Below are 24207 nucleotides of genomic sequence, written 5' to 3'. Positions count from 1 at the left end.
TACGCTCCTGGGGAACAATTCAGTCCTAAGAGTTGAAGTCAGAGAAGTCCCTAACTGCAAAACATGTGGTTTAATACATCTTCTTTTTTGTCTTCTCATAACCAAGGTTTTGGTACAAAATTGTGACAGTGGAAAGTCATTTTTCTGTTTTTCTCTTTTCTCTATTCCTGGTTATCTGTGTCCTTTCGGAGAGGCCCTGCTGGTCTATTAATATAACCTTTTCCACCAGGCCTATATTATATTGTCTAGCAGTGAGAGCCACTTTCCATGCACAGCTTTATCCATGGTCAGATGCAGCTAAACAAAATATGATTTACTTCTTGCCATACATAGTAGAGATTCATGGTAGTTTGGAAGCATTTATTCTCTTTGCCTTTGCACCAACACATCAAAGAACAAACAGTGAGATTGCAGGGTGACATCTCAGAGTCTTCTGTGACATCACAGAGCAGCTGTCTGACATCACAGGGTGACAGCTCAGAGTTGTCTCTGTGACATCACAAGGGCTGTGTGACATCACAGGAGGTTGTATGACATCGCAGGGGCTGTGTGACATCACAGGGGTTGTGTGAGGTCACTGGGGAGGTGACTCTGCCCCAGCCCCCCCTCCCAGTTCCCCCAGAGAAGTCCAACACTGCTCGTGCACAGCGGGGTCCCCTGTCCCCCCGGGTCCCCCCGCCCCCGGCTGTCAGGGTCCGCAAATGCATGCAGGGTCCCTGATAGGTTCTTTTTGGAGATCTCAAAGCACAAAAGACACAGCAGGGGACACAACACTTTGCTTAAACAAAAATGCACTTTTATTTAGTGCCAACAACTGCGATAGTGGGAGAGAAATAAAGAGATAGAGTGAAAAATAGAGAAGGAGGGGAAGGGGATTATAGCTACCAGTCTGAAGAGACGAGGCCCTCGGAGCTTGACGAGATGCTCATAGGCTGTCTTCTCCAGGTGGGGTCCGGACCAAGTCCTCAAAACTCCTTCAGTCTTTTATAGGGTTCCTCAAAGCGGGTGGCATCAGGCCAAAGCAGCAGCTCTCCTGGCTACACGGTGGGTGTGGACTCGTTTTGGGAACCAGTTGTAATCATCGCGTCAATGCAGGACCAAGAGTACAGGGCCGAAGGTACAGGACGAACTGATTAGGGCTCAGTCCACCATGACCAGTCCATTGTTCTCGCACTGAGTTTCCATGGCATTGCATACCAGTCCTTAAGACTTGGCAGATTTTCCACCTCAGCCAGGCTAGAGCTACTTTTCAGGGTCTAGGGTCTCAGTCTTTGGAGGCAGTCGTGAGGCAAACATGAGGGATTTTCGGACAGACCCTGACACCACCCCGTGACTCACGACTGGCGACGAGAGTACTCCATCAGCAAGGTCTGCAGCGTTGTCACAAAGTCTTCAGGGCTCGACTCATCAGTGCCTGGCAGCATATATCCCAGAAAAACAGAAACAGAAAAAGATATCGAAGAGGAAGAGAGAAAAAGTAAAAGAAACAAGGACAGGGATTAAGAAAAGATAGAATAGGAAATAATGATCAATATTGATTATAACAATTTTTCTTATAATTGAAACAATTTCTTTGAAAAAAATCAAAATAAATCACAAAATTCTTTTACAAATTTCTTAAACAAAATCTCCAAACAAAAACTTAATCACAGTATAAAACAAACAATACTAATCAAAACAAACAATGAACAACTAATTAATTTGCTATTGCAGGCCTAATTTTTTACTGCTCGTGTAGTTCTTCTTGTGTCAATAACTCTAGGAATGTCTTTAACAAAAGGGGTTTTTACTGAACTGTGTGCATCTATAATTGATGTCAATCGGGTCAGCTGCCTCATCATTTTCCAATTCAAAATGTATAAAATGGCTGATAAAACAAAACCAATTAAAACCAAGATCAAAAGAATAACAATAGGATGGCACACTTTATTCAGGATGCCTGTAGTAGTAGGTGACCACCCAAAAAGCGTATCCCACCATCTGTGTTCAGCATCCTTCCTTACTCTTTCTAAAACGTGATGTATCTCCTTCACATCATGATGGACTGTTACCAGGGTCTTTTGCCCATTTCTCTTGACCTTTTCTAAAATTTCAATTAAGTCCTGGTGAAGCAACAATTGCTTAATCAAAGTTAAATTCATTCCAATAGAGGCAGGCAATATCTGGTGAATTAGTGTAAAATTGGATTGTAAAAGGTGGTAAGACATAACTGGGACAGTATAAGAAAAATCACATCCCATAATCGTGGTAAAGTTACAGACACAAAAATTTGAATGATTCTTTGGATTCACTGCTACATTTTCTATAAACACTACATCACAAGCAGTCCTTACACACACACACCCATTACCTATGTACACTAATATTGTTACAGGAGTTTCATCAGGGTGAACTTCAAAATGGCAAATATTCTGCTCTGTGTCCAAACAAATGTCTTGGGCTATAATTGCATTACTTTCACAAATAAAACCTTGTTGCTCCCGGACAATACAAGATTCCAAATTTACAGTTTGCCATTTCTTATCAATTTGACGGGCCCATTCTCTATGCTCGGAAGGATAGAGAATAGCTCCGTCATGATTCAGTCCTAATGCAATGATAGGGAAAATCAAATGCACTGAAGCATTAGATATCGTTAACACAAAAGCTGTGGCTGTGTTTGTTCTTGGGTTGTAAGTGAAGTTCACCAAATTCCACCAGGATTGGAATTCCTTTTCAAAATCATTTGCATTGTCCCAAATTATTTTTCGAATTTCAGTAGGGAAAATGCCTTCTTCACCTTCTCTTATAATTGAGGCAACAACTGTCTGCATCCAGAGCTGTGCCTGGATGCAGCTAAGGGCCAGTTTTCTTTATTACATATGGTCCGATTTCAAAAATTTTTGGGGTGAGCATAACTGGTGGTTGGGTGGTGGGTATAGTAGGCATTACTACATTAACATCAAGTCTTCCCCAGTATTTAAATCAATACTTTAAACTTAAAATAAAGCACTTCAGTATTTTTGGACCAAAACCAAATTACTTCTACAGTTTGTGTTAATGTGAAATTGTGCCAATAACCCTGTACGCTTGGGTGCGTACAAACCTTTTTGTGCTTAAAGAGATCCTTTCACCTTTTCAGCATGCTACCACAATTATTTCAGACCATGGCCACTCAGCTGGTTTCTGGCCATAGGATTGTGGTAGGATGCAGAAAAGTATCACCAGTTTTAGCATGGATTAGGTGGTCTTCATGTCCCTCGGAGTTCTTCTGTAAAAGTAAACACAGAAAAATCTGCCATCTAAAGGCAGAACTTTTAAAAAGAGGGAATTATCCAGCGGGTACTTATCCGGTGTTCTTTACCTAGAGCATCAGATGCTACCCAAGCAAATTTATTCAAAGGGGTTTTCAGTACTAGTGGTACCTCCCCTACAGTGGGAAGGTCAACTAGGACTGGTTGTCCGGGATAATGAGCTGGATTTTTGGGATCATTTGGCCCCTTTAGTGCCGGAATTATGGTTGGAGCTTTCGGGCAAAAGGCGGTGATTTTCGGACATCCGTTTGCCCCCCATCTTTCATTCACACTTTGTACAGCTTTATACAGTCGACCATCCCAGCCTCCTTCTTGTGGTTTCAAAAGTCTTTTTAGGAGACCATTGGTTCTTTCTACAATTCCGTTGGCTTGTGGGTAATAGGGGGTGTGAAATGTCCATTTTATTCCTTCACCTTTTGCCCATTCCTGCACTACTTTGGCAGTAAAGTGGGACCCATTATCAGATTGTATTTCCTGTGGTTTTGGAAAGGTCCCAAACCATATCTGCAATGCTTTGACAGTGCTTTCTCCTGTAGCCCTTTTGAAGGCCTCAGCTTGAGCTAATCCAGATATTATCTCAACTCCCACTAACACAAAATGCTTACCTCCTGATTGCTTAAAAGGACCAATATAATCTACCTGCCATGCATCCCATAAGCCTTTACCTTTTCTTAAGTGTAGTGGGTCATCCTCTAGGGGATGTCTTTCTAGCCGTTTACGACACTGCTCACAGGCTGACACACAAGTTTTGCACATTTCCCTGGTAACTGGCCAACCCCGAGCATGAGCTTCTTTATACAAATCTTTTGCACCTGTGTGTTGTCTTTTTACATGCAACCATTCTAACAAATGTTCCCAATCTTCAGTAATTTCATCCTTTTTTAGGGGGCTCAACTTAGCTAATTCATCAGCTCTGTTATTCCATTCTCCTGCTAGATTCCCGTCTGTCTGGTGAGAAGCTACCCACCCCACAGCAAAATTCCCTCGACTTGCAATTTGTAGGATTTCTTGCCACTTTTCTTTCTGCCATACTGGGATTCTATTAACTTCCCAATCATTCTGTTGCCAGAAAGGCAACCATTCAGTACAGCCTTTGTATACAGCATAGGAATCGGTGTAAATGCAAACAAGAGAGGTGTTCTGTGCTTCCCTCTGGAAAACACTCCAAACAGCTATCAACTCCCCAACTTGAGCGCTGCCCTCCCCCTCTGTGATAATTTGTTCGCCCGAGGAAGTATGGAGGGCCACGGCCTTGAATTTCCACGCTTTTCCTTCTCTCTTAGATGAAGCATCTGTAAACCATGAGTTAGGTGACTGCTCAGGGGAAAAGGGAGGGGCTACCTTAATCACTGAAACAGGTTTGTCTTCACTATTACTCAGATTTTCTGTTTCTTGTATTGACAAAATTTTCACAGCTCCTTCAGTGATTGAGAAAATGTGGCAGTAGTGCTCTATTTGTGCATACCATTTTCTCACGGAGGCCCGCTGAGCTACTCCTTCAGGAGGAGGAGTCCCGGTAGTAACTATTTTGATTACTTTGAAAGGACCTCTTAATACAATTGGTTGCTGTCTTGTAATTTTTTCTACTTCAACGAGAGCCATGCTAACAACAAATAGCCCCTTCTCCCAAATGGTATACCTTTTTTCTGCATCTTTAAAACCACGGGAGTAAAAGCTAACGGGTCTGGTCGGGCCTTCAGGACCCCTCTGCCATATATGTACAGACAATCCTGAGGATGCAAATCCCCATTCTACTTGAAAAGGATCTGTAGGATGGATGGGACCCAATGCTTGATAAGCTGTTGCTTCAAAAATCAGCAGTTGCAATGCTTCTTCCTGCGAGGGGCTCCAGTCCCATTTTACTCCCTTTCTCAACAGGTCATAAAGAGGCCTAGCAATAATTGAAAAATCTGGAATATGTTTCCTCCAAAACACTAACAATCCTAAAGCTTGTTGCAGTTCTTTCCTGGATTCTGGCATTTTAATCTGATCTAAGGAGGTTAAAGTATCGGGGGGAATACATGTCATACCTCCTTTCCACCATATTCCTAAAAATTTCACTTCTTGTGAAGGTTTTTGTATTTTCTCTGAAGGGATCTGTAAACCTAGGCTTTCTAAACGAGAGATTATTTTCTCTTGAGTATCCCCCACTACTTCTTTTTCTTCTCCTCCCACAAGGATATCATCAATGTACTGATAAACAGCTACAGTGTCAGGTTTAGATATGGTTTCTAACTCCTGGGCTAAAGCATGGTGGGCTAAAGTAGGTGAATGCTTGTACCCTTGGGGCAAACGTGTAAAGGTATATTGCTGTCCTTCCCACACAAAAGCAAAACAGTCCATGTCTTCTGGCTGTATAGGTATCATAAAAAACATGTCTTTAACGTCTATTGTTGCCATAAAAGAGTGGGCTTTTTCTTGAATTGCTATTATTAACTCAGCTAAATTTGGGACAGCTGCTGTAAGAGGGTCTGTGTTAGCATTAAGACGGCGGTAGTCTACTGTCAGTCTCCACTTCCCATTAGGTTTTTTAACTGGCCATATTGGGGAGTTAAACGGACTATGAGTGTTAATAATAACTCCCTGATCTTTCAATTCTTGAATAACTGGCTTGATGCCATCTTTAGCACCAGAGGGCAAGGGATACTGTTTTACAGAAGTGATTTTACTAAATGGTAGTGATGGAGCTATTTTAAGCAGCCTGATGTCAAGGTGTGGCGCGCCAAAAGACCACAAAAGACCCTCTGAGTCTTCCCACTGTTTCCCAGCAAGTATATCCATCCCTAACAGACTGTCCAGAATATTTCCAATTACCATTTTGACAACTATTAAGTTGTCTTCCCCGGGCAATGTGATTTTTACTAAAGCGATACCCATAGGCTCTGTAGTTCCTAGGGCATTTAAGACACAACACCGTTTCTTGCTAGGAACAACTCCACATTTTTGAGCATCTTCATTTTTCAGTGCACTAATCTGGGCTCCGGTGTCTACCACAAAGGTTACTAAAGCTCGTTTGGGACCGACTATTGCTGTAATCAATAAGTCACCTGTTCTTGGGTTTTTTGTGAGCTTTCTCAAAAACAGCCATTCTCCGTCTCTTTGCTCACTAACAAGAGACGGAGTTTCTAGTTTAAAGCAGGCTGGTTTGTTTCACTGCCTTGGAGCTGTAGGGAAGGTTTTTGTAACCCATTGTCTAAAACTCGTGTAGGAGAATGGTTTGGCTTTTTATCAAGAGTTTGTAAAGGGGGTTGTTTCGGCTTATAGCTTGAAGCTTGTGGAGGAGGGGGTGCGCTAGGTTGTACATCAGGTGAATTCAGTATCATGGATTTGGGACTGCGCCAGTTTGAAATTATTTTAACTAATTTTTCATATGGTAAGCCATCCATCACTTCTCGTGGCACTCCCCTTTTTAGTCCCATTAGCCACAACTGTTGGCGACTAGAGATCTGTTTCCCCTTTTCTGGTTTTTCATTTGGAGAAACAATGTGCCTGACCCCTCTGGTTTTTTCAGGCTTATCATCTGGGAGATTCACTGATCCATATTTTCTGCTGTAACTAATTAACTCTTCTGCAACTTGGCTCCACGTCCACACTTTATGGCTATTATCAGATTGTACGCTTAAAGGTTGGGCTGGAGTTGTAAGAGACGTGAAGCTTGGGCTAGTGGAACCAGTTTGGTCAGTAGGATTGCCAAGAAATCTATCTAGCCTGTCTACAGGGGTGATAGATGCAATGGTTTTCTGAAGGAGGATTGCAGTTGGTTTAAGGGACTCAGGGAGACCTCGAATTAGAGGTGGCATTATTTCAGGTTTTACTGGCAATTGCATAGGTGATTCATAGCCAGAAATCAGTGTTCTTTCATGTATCATTTGCAAGCAGGCAGCTTTGTGAATGTTTTCTAAAAGTTGATCTGGCGTGCCGGTAATGGCTAGAGGGTCCCCTCTTTCAAGGGGGCTAAGTCCCCCTGCCCAGTAAGCTGCGCGGTGTGTCAGGGACCATGGAGCTCGAGTATTTCCTGTTGTTAAGAAAACTCCATGTCCCCAATAGCCACTGGCTTCTTGCTCACTTAATTTAATTTGGTCTCCTCCAGTGAGTGAGACTCTAAACACATATTCTGTCTCAGATTCTTGAGGGAGACGTGAATATTCTTTCTTTAATTTGGCTAATTCAGTGGCAGTGCATGGTATTTCTTTTGTGGTAATGTGAGGGTCAAAATCCTCTTCATTTATAAAATTGTATTCTGTTTTAATGAGAGGTCTCAAATTGGAACAACAAGATTCTCCACAATTTTGTATGTGTACCAATTCTTTCTGGGGGTATATGTGTTTAATGTGGCGTGCTTCTTTCTCTTCTATTTCTTTTGGTGATTCTACATGTTTTAAGTTTTTATCTCTCCCTTCTCTAAGACTTCTTTCATATTCTAATTCTTTCTGCAAAACTTCTACTAGGGTTTGTAGGGAGTCTATTACTGCTTTTTCTTTGCTCACCCGTTTCTCCCTCTCTTCTCTAAGACTCCTTTCATGTTCTAATTCCTTCTGCAAAACTTCTACCAAATTTTGCAAGGAGTCTATGACTGCCTTCTCTTCAGTCACCCGTTTAAAACGGGTTTCAATGGTTGCCGATAGGCAAGCACCCAAAACTGAGCAGAGAATTGTTTTATTTCTGCCCAGCTTATATCTGGCATCATGTTGCAAAGAATATATTCTATCTACGACGTGTTCAAAGCTAAACCAATTATCCTGTGCCCATCCCTCTCCAGCTGGAGAGGGTCTAGCACCATATTTCGCTAGCAAAGCAAAAAATGTATCTTTATCTTTTTCAGTCATTTTGTGAAGGGACACAAACCACTTTCAGGGAGGTACTCTTAAGTTACACACAAGCACAGCTAAAACTGTGTTTCCCTTCGCTTCCCTGGAGTGGGTGAGGGGACCAAAACTGTTTGGGAGGTACTCCTTAGTTACAAATAGTTGTCTCCTCAACTGCAACAAACAGCTCAAAGACACACACAAAAAATAAAACAACAAAGTCCCATCTTTTGTACAAATGAGATCTTTTAAAAATCCTGAAGACAGGGGATGCTTTTCGCCTGGGTGTATGCAGTTTGCGGGAAATTCCACTCGCCCCCCCCTTGCTTTCTAGACAGCGCTCACTGGATGTGGCGTGCTAGGTGCGGCTGAAGCGAGGGTCCTTCCCCTGTTACAAACTACATACAACCCGCAACCCTTAATCTGTCTATCAAGATCCTGCCGACTACGCCAATTTAATGTCAGGGTCCGCAAATGCATGCAGGGTCCCTGATAGGTTCTTTTTGGAGATCTCAAAGCACAAAAGACACAGCAGGGGACACAACACTTTGTTTAAACAAAAATGCACTTTTATTTAGTGCCAACAACTGCGATAGTGGGAGAGAAATAAAGAGATAGAGTGAAAAATAGAGAAGGAGGGGAAGGGGATTATAGCTACCAGTCTGAAGAGACGAGGCCCTCGGAGCTTGACGAGATGCTCATAGGCTGTCTTCTCCAGGTGGGGTCCGGACCAAGTCCTCAAAACTCCTTCAGTCTTTTATAGGGTTCCTCAAAGCGGGTGGCATCAGGCCAAAGCAGCAGCTCTCCTGGCTACACGGTGGGTGTGGACTCGTTTTGGGAACCAGTTGTAATCATCGCGTCAATGCAGGACCAAGAGTACAGGGCCGAAGGTACAGGACGAACTGATTAGGGCTCAGTCCACCATGACCAGTCCATTGTTCTCGCACTGAGTTCCCATGGCATCGCATACCAGTCCTTAAGACTTGGCAGATTTTCCACCTCAGCCAGGCTAGAGCTACTTTTCAGGGTCTAGGGTCTCAGTCTTTGGAGGCAGTCGTGAGGCAAACATGAGGGATTTTCGGACAGACCCTGACACCGGCGCCGCAGCCTCCCCCAGAGGATGTTCCACGAGATCGAGCCCAGAGCCTGACACAGGGCCATGGGGGGCGGGACAGGGGACAGGGACCCCCCAGCAGCGTCCCCGTGTCCGCCAGGGCCAGAGCCTGGCCCAGGGCTCCTTCACCCTGTTACCAACGAGGGCTTGAGAGCGCTGAAAAAATCCCCAGCAAGGGAGCAGCAAAAACCAGATTTAATATTGAGCAACAGCACCACAAAGTTCCTTGGCAAGAGTCACTCTGCTCCTGACTGGACACTTCAGGCACACCAAGGAAACAAAGCAACAACAAAACCAAACAGAATCCAGGCAATCAAACCAGAAATGAACCGAGAACTGTCCCTGTGTGTGTGTGAGACACAAGGAAATGAGGGCAAGGATAAAAGGAATACAGGCCCAAGAGCTTACAGAGCTCAAACTTAACAGGACTTAACTTAAACCTTAACCTTAACTTCCACCTTCAACTTCACAATTTAGCAAAAGAACAGCACTTTACAGTATTTAACCGAACTTATAACCTATGACTTTGCAATTTAACTGAGAAATAACATTTAACAATATTCAACTTGGCTTATATTTTAAACGTAACAACTTAGCAAAGAACAACTCTTAGCACAAATTAACTTAGCTTAGACCTTGTGATTTAACCCTACTGACAGGCCTGACTGGCTCAGCTCTCCAAGGCACTCAGACCCCTCAGAGAGCAGCATTTCTTCCACATTTCCCAAGCACAGGCACTCCTGTGTGCACACAGACACAAAGAGTCAGTGCAAGGCACCTGTGAGAAATTCCCCTGAGGGCAGGGAAATGCTCCCTGCCGATGCTTTGGCATCTCCCCAGCAGGGGAAGGGTTGAGCCTGGAGGAGTGGGGGGATCGGCACAGGCTCCCTCGTTGTTGGGGATCCCCGAGGGCAGCAAACGGGAGAGTTCCCGGCTCGGAGAGGCCCCACTCCGAGGGAGTCGCTGGCCCAGGAGAGCTCCAAGGGGCTCCTTTTGGAGCGCTGTCTGTAGGGCCCCAAGAGAGGGGCTTCAGTGCCAGCAATGTTTCATCCTGGCTGCACTTGGCATCCACAGCTTTCTTTGGCAGGGTGAGAACAGGGATGTTGTGCCACCGAGGGAACAAAAACACTTCCCGGGGCTGCTCCTAAAGCCACCAGGAGCTGGTTGGGCAGCAGCAGTGCCTGGAGCAGACAGTGTTTGTGATGAGCTCCAAGGAGCTGAGCCCAGGGGCTGTTGGCCAAGGCCGAGGCCCAGCGAGCATTTCTCAGCTGGCAGGGCGGCTGGAGAAGGTGGAGGCGGGGGAATAATTCACGCCCTCAGTGTGCTCCCAGTCGCTCCCAGTGTTTCCATGTCCGTGCTCCAAGTGCTGCTCCCAGCCCTGATCCCTGGGGATGGGAATGTCCCGCTCCCTTGCCGGGGCAGGGTCACACCTGAGCCAGGTGTGCAGGGCAGGCCCTTGCCCTGACCCCCAGCACTGTCCCAGCTGCAGGATCTGCTTCCCACTGGCCTCTTCCTCCTGCGGCCCCGAGCCCAGCTTGGTGCTGAACAAAGGGGCTGGGCCGGGGCCATTCCCCGGCGGGGGCTGCACACCCCCCTGCCCCCGCCCCAAATTCCCTCTGGGGGAGACGGAGCTGGGGCTGGAGCTCTGTGGGGAGGAACAAGGGGGTGATAATGGGATGGGGGGTGTCACACACGCTCTGGGGGGACACACACGGCCCCGGGGACCCCCCCATATCTTCTGCAGAGCCAGGACGATGAACCCCACCATGGAGCCACTGACCTCTGGCAGTATCTTGAGGGTGGGGTCTGGTGGCAGCTTTGGGAGGCTGGGGGAGTCACAACCACCCAAAAATGCCCTCCCAGCCCCACAGCCACTGCCAGACTCCTCCAACCACCCCACAGCTCCCAGCCAGGACCCCCCCCCCAACTACTCCCTGCAAGATAAATGACCCCAAGAACCACCAAAACCCGTTTCTATCTCCCCCAGGACCCACCCAAATTCTCTGCAAGCCACACAGCCCTGTCAGGGACCCAAATCTCCCTCATAGACCCTGCCAAGCCCCCTCCCAGCACCACAAATGCCCACAGGATTGACAGAAGCCCTTCCCAGTCCCCCCAGGAGCCCCTAAACTCCCACCTCCCATGGCACTGACCAGGAGAGGTTGGTGGACAGGAGCATTTACAGCCAGGATCAGCTCGGGTGCTTCAGCAGTGATTTGGGCACTTTGGGGGAACATCCCAGATAGGGAGACCCAGGCCAGGCACTGGGACAGACAATTAGAATTCTTGGAGAACAGGCGGGCTCAGGTGGAAACCTTTTGCCAGCACACCTATGAGATTGTGGACATGTCCCCTGCCTTTGATAGCTTCAGAACACCCAAATCCTCCCTAATATTCTATTGAACCTACCCCAAATTCACCCCCAAATCTAGGTAAATGGTGCAGCTTTAGATCTCTTTGCTCAATTTTTTATTTTCACCCCAGTTCTGGTTGTTTAGACAGGGTGAAGAAAGAAATTATTGAAATGGAAAAGACCTCCAAGATCATGCAGCACTGCTTGATGCCACCAGAAGAAATAACTGGACAGAGCGGGTGAGATTTATTTGGGGTGTAAAGTCAACAAATCGCTTTCTGCCAGTGAATTTCCAGTTTAGATCAGAGTCCTGATGGGTGTTCTTGCCCCTGTGTTCATCCAGGTGCCTATGGGGATCCAGGAGGATGTGGAGACCACCTTCCAGGTGTCTTCTCAGCAGGGATCACTGGGAATGTGGGTCACCAGGGCTCTGACCAAAGTGGATCCTCCCATGGGGGATGGAGTTGGAGCAGGGCACGAAACTCTTCCCACAGCTGAGGCATTTGCAGGGCTTCCCTTACCGGTGCCTCCGTTGGTGTTGGGTCAAGGTAGAGCTCCTGGAGAAGCTCTTCCCACACTGGGGACACTCGTAGGGCCTCTCCCCAGTGTGGATGCGCTGGTGGGTGACGAGGTGGGACTTTTGTTTAAAGACCGTCCTAAAGTTGGGGCAGCGGAAGGGCCTCTCCTCGTGTGAATCCGCTGATGTACAAGGAGATGGGAGCTGGTCTGAAACCTCTTCTGACACTGGGCACACTCATAGGGCCGCTCCACAGTGTGGATCATTTGGTGGATGATCAGCTGGGACTTTTGGCTGAAGGTCATCCCACATTCCCCACACTTGTATTGTCTTCCCCAGTGTGGATCCTCTGGTGGCTGATCAAGGGGGACCTCTGGCTGAAGCTCTTCCCACATTCCCCACACTCATAGGGCTGTTCCCCAGTGTGGATCCTCTGGTGGCAGATCAAGTGGGATCTGCAGCTGAAGCTCATCCCACATTCCCCACACTCGTAGGGCCTCTCCCAGGTGTGGATGCGCTGGTGGGTGACGAGGTGGGACTTTTGTTTGAAGCCCTTCCCACAGTTAGGGCAGCGGAAAGGCCTCTCCTCCGTGTGAATCCACTGGTGCCTGAGGAGACTGGAGCTGGTCTGAAACCTCTTCTGACACTCGGGACACTCGTAGGGCCTCTCCCCAGTGTGCATGCCTTGGTGGGTGACGAGGTGGGAGCTGCAGCTGAAGCCCTTCCCACACTCCCCACACTCCTAGGGCCATTCCCCGGTGTGGATCATCTGGTGCTGGATCAGCTGGGAGCTCTGCCTGAAGCTCTTCCCACACTCCAAGCACTTGTAGGGCTTCTCCCCATGGTGAACCTGCTCATGGCCCACCAGCTCCGAGCTCTGGCTAAAGCTCTGTCCACATTCCTGGCACAGGATGCCAGGGCTTTTTGGGCTCCCAGGGTCCCTTCTCCCCTCCTTCTCTGCTTTGGGCTGCAGGGGCTCCAAGGAGTCCTCCCTGCCCCTCTCCAGGCTGTTGAGGGTCCCGCCAATGACGGCGCTCCCCCCTCTCTGGGCTCCCCACTTTGGGCTCCTGGGGGACACAGGGCTCTGCTCCTCCAGGCTGCCTCTGCTGTCAGCTGCCACCGGGACCCCCCAGTGTCCCCCCAAGGGGCCTTTTCTGCTCAGCTTTGCAATTCTTCATTCTCCAAACATCCCCCCCAAAAACCCAACCCAGGGACCCCCCCAGGATATCTGGGCCGAGCTCCCCATCCCTGGTCACCTGTGGGATGGGGGGTGATGGTCACAGGGGGGCTGCGAATTCAGGGAGGGCTCCACCTCATGATTCCTTTTTCTTTACCTGATCCTCCTTTGTCCCTTCTCTTCCTCTTCCTCCCATGCCTCCTCTTCCCTCCCTCCTCCTCCTCCCCCAGGAGCAGCGACACCCTCGGTGCCCCGTTCCCGCAGCCCTGGCAGCCCGCGGCAGGAGCGGGGATGGAGCCGGAACAGGTCGGGATGGGCAGCGCGGGGCTCTCGGCTGCTCCCACCCGCTGGGGGCGGGGGGAACCCGGCCCGGGCAAAAGGAGAGGCGCACTGGGAAAACTGGGGGCTGCGCATCCAAACTGGGCCTTGCTGGGGACCCTGCCAGGGGACTGCCAGCCCTTGGGGCTCCTCTCGGGAGATCTGGGAGGGGGGAATGCAGAGAGGGCTGGGGGATCCCAGGAATGGCAGCACTGGGAGTGACTTTTTTATACTGGGATCGTACTGGGATCATACTGGGAGTAGCTGGGCCCATGTGGGGCAGACTGCGGTCACACTGAGGGAGACTGGGATCATATTGGGATCATACTGGGATCACACTGGGACAGAGTGAGAGCCTGCAGCGGGCAATTGAGACCATGCTGGCGTAAATAGGATACACTGGGAGTGACTGGGATCATTCTGAGTTTGACTGGGAGCAACTGTGAGCAACTGGGATCATGCTATGAGCAAGTTGGAGGAACTGGGAGTCACTGGGTGCATGCTGGGGGTGACTGGAAACAACTGGGCTTCTACTGGGATCAACTGGGATCATGCTGGAGGTGACAGGGATCATATTGGCAGTGAGTGCAACTACACTGAGGCTGAGTGGGAGTGGTTGTGAACAAATGGGATCATGCTGGAAGGAACTGGGAGTGACTGGGAGTATGCTGGAAGGAACTGGGGTACACTGGGAGAGACTGGGAGTGACTGGAACAAAAGTGAGGGTGAAAGGGAGCAACTGGAACCATGTGGGGCACAACTGGTTCATACTGGCAGTGACTGGGAGCACACTGGGCTCATCTCTGGACCATACTGGGAAGGACTGGACTAATACTGGGAGTGTCTGAGACTGACTGGGAACACACCAGGCACATCATTCCCCATACTGGGTGTGACTGGGAGCAACTGGGAACACACTGGATGAAAGTGGGAGCAACAGGGACTGTGCTGGGGCAAATTGTATCATAACAGGGAATGACTGGGAGCGACTGGGCTCCTGCTGGGAGCAGCCCCTGGCAGCCCCGGGAGCCCCGCACCCCTTTCCCGGCCATGCCGCCCCTCCAGCCCCAGCACCCCCCATTGCCGGGGTGCCGGCACTGCCAGGGGTCCCCCCATCTCGGGGTCCCCGCTGGGGCTTCTGGGGCTCTCCTCTCTCGGGGCTCCCGCTCAGGGCAGCCGCGGCTCTCCTGGGGCTCCCCAAAACCGGTGTCCCCCCGCCGGGGCTCTGCCGCCACCCACACTGGGATCCCCCAAAAACACCTCCCGGGGACCCCCCCGATGTCCCCCCGAGGGCCAGCTGCGGCTCGGCTTTGGAGCCCTGCCAGCTCCAAACATCCCCCCAAAAACCCCAAACCCAGGGAGCCCCGGGATATTTGGGCCGAGCTCCCCCTCCCCGGGCACCTGCGGGATGGGGGCGATGCTCCCGGGGTGCTGCGAGCTCAGGCAGCGCCAGGGCCACGCGATTCCTTCTCTCCTCTCCTCCGGCTGCTCCCTGCTGCCGCTGCGCCTCTTCCTCCCTCCCTCCTCCTCCTCCCCCGCTCCGGGATCCTGAACCATGAGGGGAAAGGAGCGAGGAAAGGGCAGAACCGTGAGGGGAAAGGAGCGAGGAAAGGGCGGAACCGTGAGGGGAAAGGAGCGAGGAAAGGGCGGAACCGTGAGGGGAAAGGAGCGGGGCCAAGGGGATGCGCTGTCCTAAAAAAGCCCGGTTTGACCCAAAATCACCCAAAAGGGCATCAAATGCAGCCTACATCCACATGGTTGGGCCTGACACCAACCAAATGGGATTAAAAGTATCCAGAGGGCTCTAAAATCCAACCAAAGGGGCTTAAAACTGCCCCAAGTGTTTTATAGCCCTCAAGAAATGGCTTAAGATCACCCGTAAATCTTTCAAATGTGACTAAAATCCACCCTGAAAGTATCTGGTCCAGCCTAAAATCATCCAAAGGTATCTAAAATCACCAAAATGTCCCTGACACCAACACAAGAAGACCTAAAATCACCCTAAAAAGGCTTGGTTCAACCTAAAATTGCCCAAAGCAGCAAAAAACCCTACTTAAATGCACCCAAAATACACAAAAAAGGGACCTAAAATCACCCACACAGGATTAGGATTCACCCATATGGGCCCAGTTTTTCCTAAACTCACCCAAATGGGCCCCAGCCCCACCCACATGGGCCTAAAATCATCCAAAGGGGTCTGAAATCCCCCCTAAACCCCACCAGATTCGGCCTCAAATCAGCCACAGGGGCTGAAAATCCACCCGAAAAGGCTCGGGATCCCCGCAAGGGATCTGAAGCCCACCCTAAACCTGCCCGGTTCGGCCCAAAATCCCCCAAAGGGGCCGAGCCCGAGGCCGAGCCCGGGATCGGCTCCGGGGTCACTCCGGGACCTCCGCGTTCACTCCGGGCAGTTTTGGCCGCGGCCCCGGACGGGCCTGGGCGGGACCGGGAGGGACCAGGGAGGGCTCGGGAGGGGTTTGGGCATCTGGGGCTTTTTTGGGCTTTGGGGAATTGTGTTGGGAGTTTATGGGGAATTGTTGGGGTTTTTGGGGAGAGTTATTGGGTTTGGAGGCAGTTGGGGGATTTTGGGGAGTTTGGATTTTGAGGGGTTTTCTTGGTGCTTTGAGTGGGAAGTTGTTTTCCTGGGGGTATTTGGGGGTTAATTGAATTTTTTTGTGTTTTCTTTTGAATTTTGGAAGGTTTTACTGGGATTTTGTGGGGATTTTGTGGGATCCTCTGGAATTATTTCTGGGTTTTATTGGGATTTTTAGGGGATTTGGAGGCAATTTATTGGAATTGTGGGGGCATTTAGTGGGATTCTTTGGGGATTTGGTTTTTTTAGGAATTTTAGTGGGGATTAGGGGGGGTTTTGTGGGTTGTTTTTGGGTGTTGCCAAGATTTCTTTGGGTCTCGTGAGGATTTTGTGGGGCTTCTTGTGGTTTTGGAGACATTTTTGGGGGGGATTTGTGGGGTTTAATTGGGATTTTGTGAGCTTTTTTTGGGATTCGAGGTTGTTCTAATGGGAATTTGTGAAATTTAGTTGCGATTTCATAGGGTTTATTGGGACTTTCAGGGGTTTAAAGCAGATTTTGGTGCCTCTCGGCCCTTCCCCACACCCTGGGACAACTCCAAAGCCCCTCAGAATTCCACTAAAACCCCCCAAAATCCCCCAAAAATCCCAATAAAAAACTCCTAAACACCAAAGAATCCCACAAAATCCCAGTGGAACCCACCAAAATTAAAAAAAAAAAAAAACGCCCAAAAATTTCAATAAACCCCCCAAAAAATAACCACCCCAAAACCCTAAAAAAATCCCCAAAATCCAAAATCATCAAATCCCACAAAACCCCCATAACCCCACAAACCAAGTAATTCTCTCCAAAATCCAATAATTCCCCCTAATCTCCCAACAAAATCCCCCAAAGCCCATACATGCCACCAAAATCCCCCCAAAATCCCCCCATAGCCCCCCAGACTCACCGGGGCCGTCCTGGATTAGGGAGCACCAGCCGGTGGAACAGAAGCCGCTTCAGGGGGCCCGCGGAGCTTTTTGGGGAGGGGGCACCATGGGAGACCCCCCAAAAACGGGGGAGGGGAACCCCTGTGGTACCCCCTCCCCAGAAAGCCCCCTCCCCCGGTTCAGGGATAGCCAAACTCAAGAAAATGTAAACCAGGCTTGACTTTCCAGAAATTATTTTTGGCCGGGTTTAGCTGCATCCTCCAGGCTCAGGATCACCGGTGTATTTGCAGGTTTTGCTCTGCATCATCAGCCTGCCCAGACTCTGCTCGGTGTTTCACAAATGGAGAAGACAATGGACATTGTGCCAAGCTTCCTTGCAAACAGCAACACCTGCATCAGCATGACAGAAAAGAAGGGAAAAAAAAAAAAAAAGAAAATAATCAGCAGTTAGAACAGAGCCAGTGTCCCACCATCTTCCCCTCCACTGTTATTACAGAGGCAAACCTGGGCCTAAAGCTTCCACCTCTCAGTTCCTGATGCTGTTTGACTTCAGCCTTGACTCCCCCTGATCTACCTGACTGCCGTCCAAGTGGGGCTGGGGATGCTCAGCCTGGAAAGAGGAGACACTGGGGAGGCCTCAGTGCAGCTCTGCAGGACTGGAAGGGTCCCACAGGAAAGACGGGGACAGTGTTCAGCCGGGCCCGTGGCAACAGGACAAGGGGGGATGGCTTTCAACTGCAGGAGGCTGATTGAAGTTGGATCTGAGGGAGCTGCTCTTTTACACGGAGGCTGCTGAGGCACTGGCCCAGGCTGTGGATGCCCCATCCTTGGCAACAGGGCTGTGAGCAGCATGGGCTGGGGAAGATTGCTCAGCTCGGAACAAGATGCTCTTTAGATCCACTGTGATGTCACAGATGTGATGTTCCAGCAGGAACTTCCAGCGTCCAGCAAAGAGCACAACACAACCACTGGCCCTTGTGTCAGCCCACCCTGTGCCAGCCCTCGTGCCAGCTCACCCTTCACCATGTTCCGTGTCACTCTTCTCGTCACCTGCGCCCTGATACTCCCATCAGTCCTGAAAGCTCTCTGTTGCCTGGATTTTGTCATCCGTCCCTGCAGGATGCTCACATTTGTCCTGAGGAAGGTACAGTGCCATTCCATGGAGTTGGACACCCCCCAGCTGCCCGGCTGGGCTGGAGTTCTGTGGGGATGGGGTGGGACAGGGACCCCACTCTGAGGTGTTGCTACCTCTGCAGGCTGTCACCGAGAGAGAGGACGAGATGGAGGTGGACATGCAGGCTGATAGAGAGGAGGACATGGAAGTGGATGGAGAAGAGAGTGGAGACAATGCGATGGAGGTGGACATGGAGATTGATACAGAGGAGAAGATGGAAGTGGATGGAGAAGAGAGTGGAGAGGAAGAGATGGAGGTGGACATGGAGATGGATACAGAGGAGGAGATGGAAGTGGATGGAGAAGAGAGTGGAGAGGAAGAGATGGAGGTGGACATGGAGATTGATACAGAGGAGGAGATGGAAGTGGATGGAGAAGAGAGTGGAGAGGAAGAGATGGAGGTGGACATGCAGATGGATCCAGAGGAGGAGATGGAAGTGGATGGAGAAGAGACTGGTGAAGAAGAGATGGAGGTAGATGTGGAAGAGGAGATGGACGTGGAAATGGAAGAGTACCTTGAGGACATGGACATTGATGAGAAAGATGAGGAAGAGGCCATGATCTTGGGATGAAGAGCAATACCAGCAGCAGGACAGGCATGTGGTCCCCACAGGCAGAGCGGGTCCCCTGCTGCCAGGCTGGGACTGGGCTGGGTGGTCCCTGCTCAGGGATGTGGGACCCGGTGCATTGGGTTCTGGTGGCCATCCCCAGCCTGTGCTGCGCTTGCTGGGCCAGCCTGGGGTCACATGGAAGAGCCCTCTCTGCCTGATTGGAGTGACCGTGCCTCTTGCTTTTCCTCAAGGACCGATGGAGATCCCGGACAGAGATGCCACCCTTTTGTACATACGTTGTAGAGTTTGTTGTTGTCTTTAGGCTATAGGTTTTAGGGCTTCTTTTTGTCTTCTGTAAATACGTTTCATAGACTTTTGTTAGATATGTTCTTAGGTATATACGTTCCATAGATAGTTGTTGTTACAAATATTCTTACAATGTAAATGTGTTCTGTGTTTTCTTTGCTGTTTTTCTGAAAATAAACAAGCTTTATTTTTCACACCCCAGTTCTCTTTCCATTTGCTTCAGGCACAGGTAGCATTTGCAAAGTTGTGGTTTCCGCTTGCTCCAGGTTCCCAGGGCTGGAGGTCGGTGGGGGCGCTGGCACAGCCACAACCTTTTGTTTGGGGGCAATATTGGGAAGGGGGTGGGAGAGGGGGCACAGGGGGAGGTGGGACCCACTGAGGCTCCCCCAGGTCACCCCAGGACCCCCAGGCCCCGTCCCAGCCCCCCCAGTTCCCTCCACAGCCCCGGCTGAGGGGGGCTCAGCCCAGGAGCCGCCGTCGTTCGGGGCTCCCCCGAGGGCAGCCGCCAACGGGAGAGCTCCCGGCTCGGAGAGGCCCCAGCAGAGGAGGGGATCTTGTCCCTCCTCGAGTGCCCTGAAGGGTCTTCAGGCCCCTCTGAAGAGGAGTTTTTCTCTTTTTAGGGATGTTTGGGGGGACCTCACCCCTCCAAGGGTGTTTTTTCCTCCCCATTTTCAGGTGTTTGTGGGGCCACAGCCCCACAAGCCCCTTTTCAGGGGTGATCATGACAGCTTTAAGTGACATTTTTCTGGGGGACTCGCTCCAAGCCGCTGTAGGGGATGTTTTGCCCCCCAGGGTGGATTTTTGGGGTTTAAGGGCCCCCGCTCTGGTCGGGTCCCACTCTAACTCCCCTGAAGAGGCCAACACCACTCCTGCTGATTCCGGCAGCGGAGCCCTGGGAGGGTTGTAAGAGTTGAAATTTTTAAATTTCATTTTTATTCTATTTTATTTAAATTCAACTTTATTGATTTTTAGTTTTATTATAACTCGTTGAGAGGACAGCAAGGACATTCAAGGGCAGGAACATTTTTTCCTGGCTGGTGACTGGAATTTCAGACCCTGGCAGTGTGTGCAGAACCACACAGACTGGGATCAAACATGGGCTGAGATCACCTGGACTGAGATCCTATGGACTGGGACCATATGGAATGGGACCATAGGGATCAGGACGGTACACACTGGGATAAACTGGGTTGAGATTCTATGGACTGGGACCACATGGACTGGGATTGCACAGACTGGGATCCCATGGACTGGGAAAAAGCATTGGCTACCATTGGCTACCATCCACATAGAAAGGTGGCCACCTCAAGTTGTCTTGATCCTTTTTGGGTGTCCCATCCCCCTCTTTCCCCCGCCTTCCCCATCGTTCCCCCAATCCCCGCTCCCCTCCCCCGTGTTTGGTTTTGGGGGTTCCAGGCCCCTCCTGCTCCGTGGGGGGGTCCCGATCCCTCTTTGGTTTAATTTGGGGCCCCCAACCCCTTCTCACCGCGACCCCCGCGGCCGGGGGGGCTCTCAGCACCACCAGTGCCACCAGTCCGGCCCCAGCTGCCCCCGCACGCCCCATCCCCATCCCCAGGGTCACCTCCCCCCTCCCCAAATTCCGCTCCCGGGGAGCGCTGGGCGCTGCGGGTCCGCCTGGCGACTGAGGAGTCATCGAGAACAAGCGATCTGATTGGCTAGAAATGGCCCCGCGCAGTCTCTGATTGGCTAGCGCATTGAGAAGCGCTGTGATCTGCCTGGCAACCGATGAGCAGCGCTATCGCAGGCGCTGATTGCCTGAAAATCGCCGGCCCGGCAACTGAGTTGTCAGCAGCGCCGCGCGCTCTGATTGGCCAGGAGCTGTTTTGGGGTGGGGACGGGGGGAACTGGGGACCCCCAGGAGCCCCGAGGCTTTGGGGGTTTCCATCCCCCCTCGGCCCTCGGGGCGGCCCTGGGGCCACCCCAACACCCCCAAAGTGGGGAGGGTCCCCGGAGCCGTTTGGATCCCCCAAAAATGGGCTGGAAGCGGCAGGAGCCGCCCCAAAAAGGGATTGAAGGCTCCGGTCCGGGAATGGGGGAGGCTCCGGGGATGGCTCCGATCCGGATCGGGGCAGGCTGGGATTGAGGGAGGGTCCGTTCAGCGACTGGGGAGGGGTCTGGGACTGGGTCAGGGGCTGGCATTGGGGAGGGTTTGGGAATTGGGGAGGGGTCTAGGATTGAGGGGATTGCTCCATCCCGGGATTGGGGCAGGGTCGCTCCCTGGGGGAGGGGTCCATTATTGGGCCAGGGCCTCTCCCCTTCCCGAGCCCAATCCCGTTCCTGATCCTGTTCCCGATCCCAATCCCATTCCCATTTCTGTTCCCGTTCCCGATCTCATTCCCGACCCCGATCCCACTCCCATTCCCGATCCCGATCCTGTTCCCAGTCCCGGTCCCGCCGCTGTTTCTAGGAAATGGCTCTGCTCTCAACCCCGACCCCAAACCCAGCGGGTCAAACACCCCAGATCCTGGGGTCAACTCTCCCCGACCCCAAATCCTGGGGGTTCAAACACTGGGGGGGTCAAACACCCTCAAACCCAAACTCTGGGATGTCAAGCCCTACCCCCCCCCCCCAGCCCCGATCCCCAAATTTTAGGATCAAACCCTCCAAATCCCAGATCCTGGGGTGTCAAACACTCCCCAATTCCCAAACGATGGGGTTAAATACCCCTGATTTTGCTGATGCAAAGAAAACTTCTTTTCAGGGTTGGACGACCTGGTTGCGACAGCGGAACCCTTCTAAAAGACGGATGCTAAGAGACATAACCGGTGCTGTGGGAACAGGATTGGGAATTCTAAATAGCATTGATTCAGAAGTATTAATGAACACATTGGCTGCCACCACTAGATTTGACCAAATTCCAACAACCACTGCAGTCGTCCTTCTTGGCCTTGGGAAGACATCAGCGCTTGCTATCAAACATATTACCAAGTTGGGAGGAAGCAAGCGTAAATGATCACAAATTGGTAATTGATGCACTCGGTGCCACACAAAAGAACGTTTCTTTAGCTCTCAGCTGTATCCAGGCTCAATTAGGGATGCAGTCGGTTGCTGCCTCGATTATAAGAGAAGGTGAAGAAGGCACTTTTCCTACTGAGATTCGGAAAATAGTTTGGGACAGTGCCGCTGATTTTGAAAACGAATTCCAATCCCGGTGGAACCTAGTGAACTTTACCTATGACCCCATCACAAACATAGCCACAGCTTTGGTGTTAACCGTACGTGATGCCTCAAGTGCGTTTGGTATTCCCCATCATTGCACTAGGACTGGGACACATATGGAGCCACTGGGAATGTGCTGGGGGCAACTGGGACCACGCTGGGGGCAACTGGGGACAAGGGTGAGTGACTGGGGCCCTGCTGGGAGAGTCTGGGATCATACTGGACTCATACTGGGATCTTACTGGGAGTGACTGGGACTATTCTGGGGGCAAGTGGGAGAACTGGGAAAACACTGGATGGCACTGGGAACAACGGGAACAGTGCTGGGGGCAAATTGTATCATAATGGGGAGTGACTGGCAGCAACTGGGCTCCTGCTGGGAGCAGTCCCTGGCTGCCCCGGGAGCCCCGCACCCCTTTCCCGGCCATGCCGCCCCTCCAGCCCCAGCACCCCCCATTGCCGGGGTGCCGGCACTGCCAGGGGTCCCCCCCTCTCGGGTTCCCCGCTGGGGCTTCTGGGGCTCTCCTCTCTCGGGGCTCCCGCTCAGGGCAGCCGCGGCTCTCCCGGGGCTCCCCAAAACCGGTGTCCCCCCGACGGGGCTCTGCCGCCACCCACACTGGGATCCCCCGAAAACACCTCTCGGGGACCCCCCGATGTCCCCCCGAGGGCCAGCTGCGGCTCGGCTTTGGAGCCCTGCCAGCTCCAAACATCCCTCCCAAAGAACCCGAACCCAGGCACCCCCCAGGATATTTGGGCCGAGCTCCCCCTCCCTGGGCACCTGCGGGATGGGGGCGATGCTCCCGGGGTGCTGCGAGCTCAGGCAGCGCCAGGGCCACGCGATTCCTTCTCTCCTCTCCTCCGGCTGCTCCCTGCTGCCGCTGCGCCTCTTCCTCCCTCCCTCCTCCTCCTCCCCCGCTCCGGGATCCTGAACCATGAAGGAAAGGAGCGAGGAAAGGGCAGAACCATGAGGGGAAAGGAGCGAGGAAAGGGCGGAACTGTGAGGGGAAAGGAGCGGGGCCAGGGGGACGCGCTGTCCTAAAAAAGCCCGGTTTGACCCAAAATCACCCAAAAGGGCATCAAATGCAGCCTACATCCACATGGTTCGGCCTGACACCAACCAAATGGGATTAAAAGTATCCAGAGGGCTCTAAAATCCAAACAAAGGGGCTTAAAACTGCCCCAAGTGTTTTATAGCCCTCAAGAAATGGCTTAAGATCACCCGTAAATCTTTCAAATGTGACTAAAATCCACCCTGAAAGTATCTGGTCCAGCCTAAAATCATCCAAAGGTATCTAAAATCACCAAAATGTCCCTGACACCAACACAAGAAGACCTAAAATCACCCTAAAAAGGCTTGGTTCAACCTAAAATTGCCCAAAGCAGCAAAAAACCCTACTTAAATGCACCCAAAATACACAAAAAAGGGACCTAAAATCACCCACACAGGATTAGGATTCACCCATATGGGCCCAGTTTTTCCTAAACTCACCCAAATGGGCCCCAGCCCCACCCACATGGGCCTAAAATCATCCAAAGGGGTCTGAAATCCCCCCTAAACCCCACCAGATTCGGCCTCAAATCAGCCACAGGGGCTGAAAATCCACCCGAAAAGGCTCGGGATCCCCGCAAGGGATCTGAAGCCCACCCTAAACCTGCCCGGTTCGGCCCAAAATCCCCCAAAGGGGCCGAGCCCGAGGCCGAGCCCGGGATCGGCTCCGGGGTCGCTCCGGGACCTCCGCGTTCGCTCCGGGCAGTTTTGGCCGCGGCCCCGGACGGGCCTGGGTGGGACCGGGAGGGACCAGGGAGGGCTCGGGAGGGGTTTGGGCATCTGGGGCTTTTTTGGGCTTTGGGGAATTGTGTTGGGAGTTTATGGGGAATTGTTGGGGTTTTTGGGGAGAATTATTGGGTTTGGAGGCAGTTGGGGGATTTTGGGGAGTTTGGTTTTGAGGGGTTTTATTGG

At 51.2% G+C, this 24207-nt stretch overlaps 1 protein-coding gene across 1 annotated transcript; it reads right to left on the bottom strand.

The window, feature by feature from the left end:
* Positions 1-1334: 1334 nt before the first annotated feature.
* On the bottom strand, positions 1335-12387 carry LOC137467223 (uncharacterized). Its single transcript, XM_068178747.1, has 4 exons — positions 12309-12387; positions 12142-12264; positions 6628-7932; positions 1335-1414 (listed from the first exon to the last, which is right to left on the bottom strand). The coding sequence occupies exons 1-4, from the start codon at positions 12385-12387 to the stop codon at positions 1335-1337; spliced, it is 1587 nt and encodes a 528-aa protein (XP_068034848.1).
* Between the last annotated feature and the right edge of the window lie 11820 nt (positions 12388-24207).

This window comes from Anomalospiza imberbis, unplaced genomic scaffold (genome assembly GCF_031753505.1).
Source record: "Anomalospiza imberbis isolate Cuckoo-Finch-1a 21T00152 unplaced genomic scaffold, ASM3175350v1 scaffold_54, whole genome shotgun sequence".
NCBI classification, from domain to species: domain Eukaryota; kingdom Metazoa; phylum Chordata; class Aves; order Passeriformes; family Viduidae; genus Anomalospiza; species Anomalospiza imberbis.
The sequence above is the reverse complement of the archived record's forward strand: the minus strand, read 5'-3'. Positions and strand labels throughout refer to the sequence as shown.

Coding starts and splice junctions, on each gene's coding strand:
- LOC137467223 (XM_068178747.1), bottom strand. CDS start 12,387: ATGACCTTCAGCCAAAAGTCCCAGCTGATCATCCACCAAATGATCCAC. Junction 7,933..12,141: donor GCCCTACGAGTGTCCCCAGT/GTGGGAAGAGCT, acceptor TTCTCTGCTCAG/TTTTGGGTGCTTGCCTATCG. Junction 1,415..6,627: donor AATAATTTCAAACTGGCGCA/GTCCCAAATCCA, acceptor ATATGCTGCCAG/GCACTGATGAGTCGAGCCCT.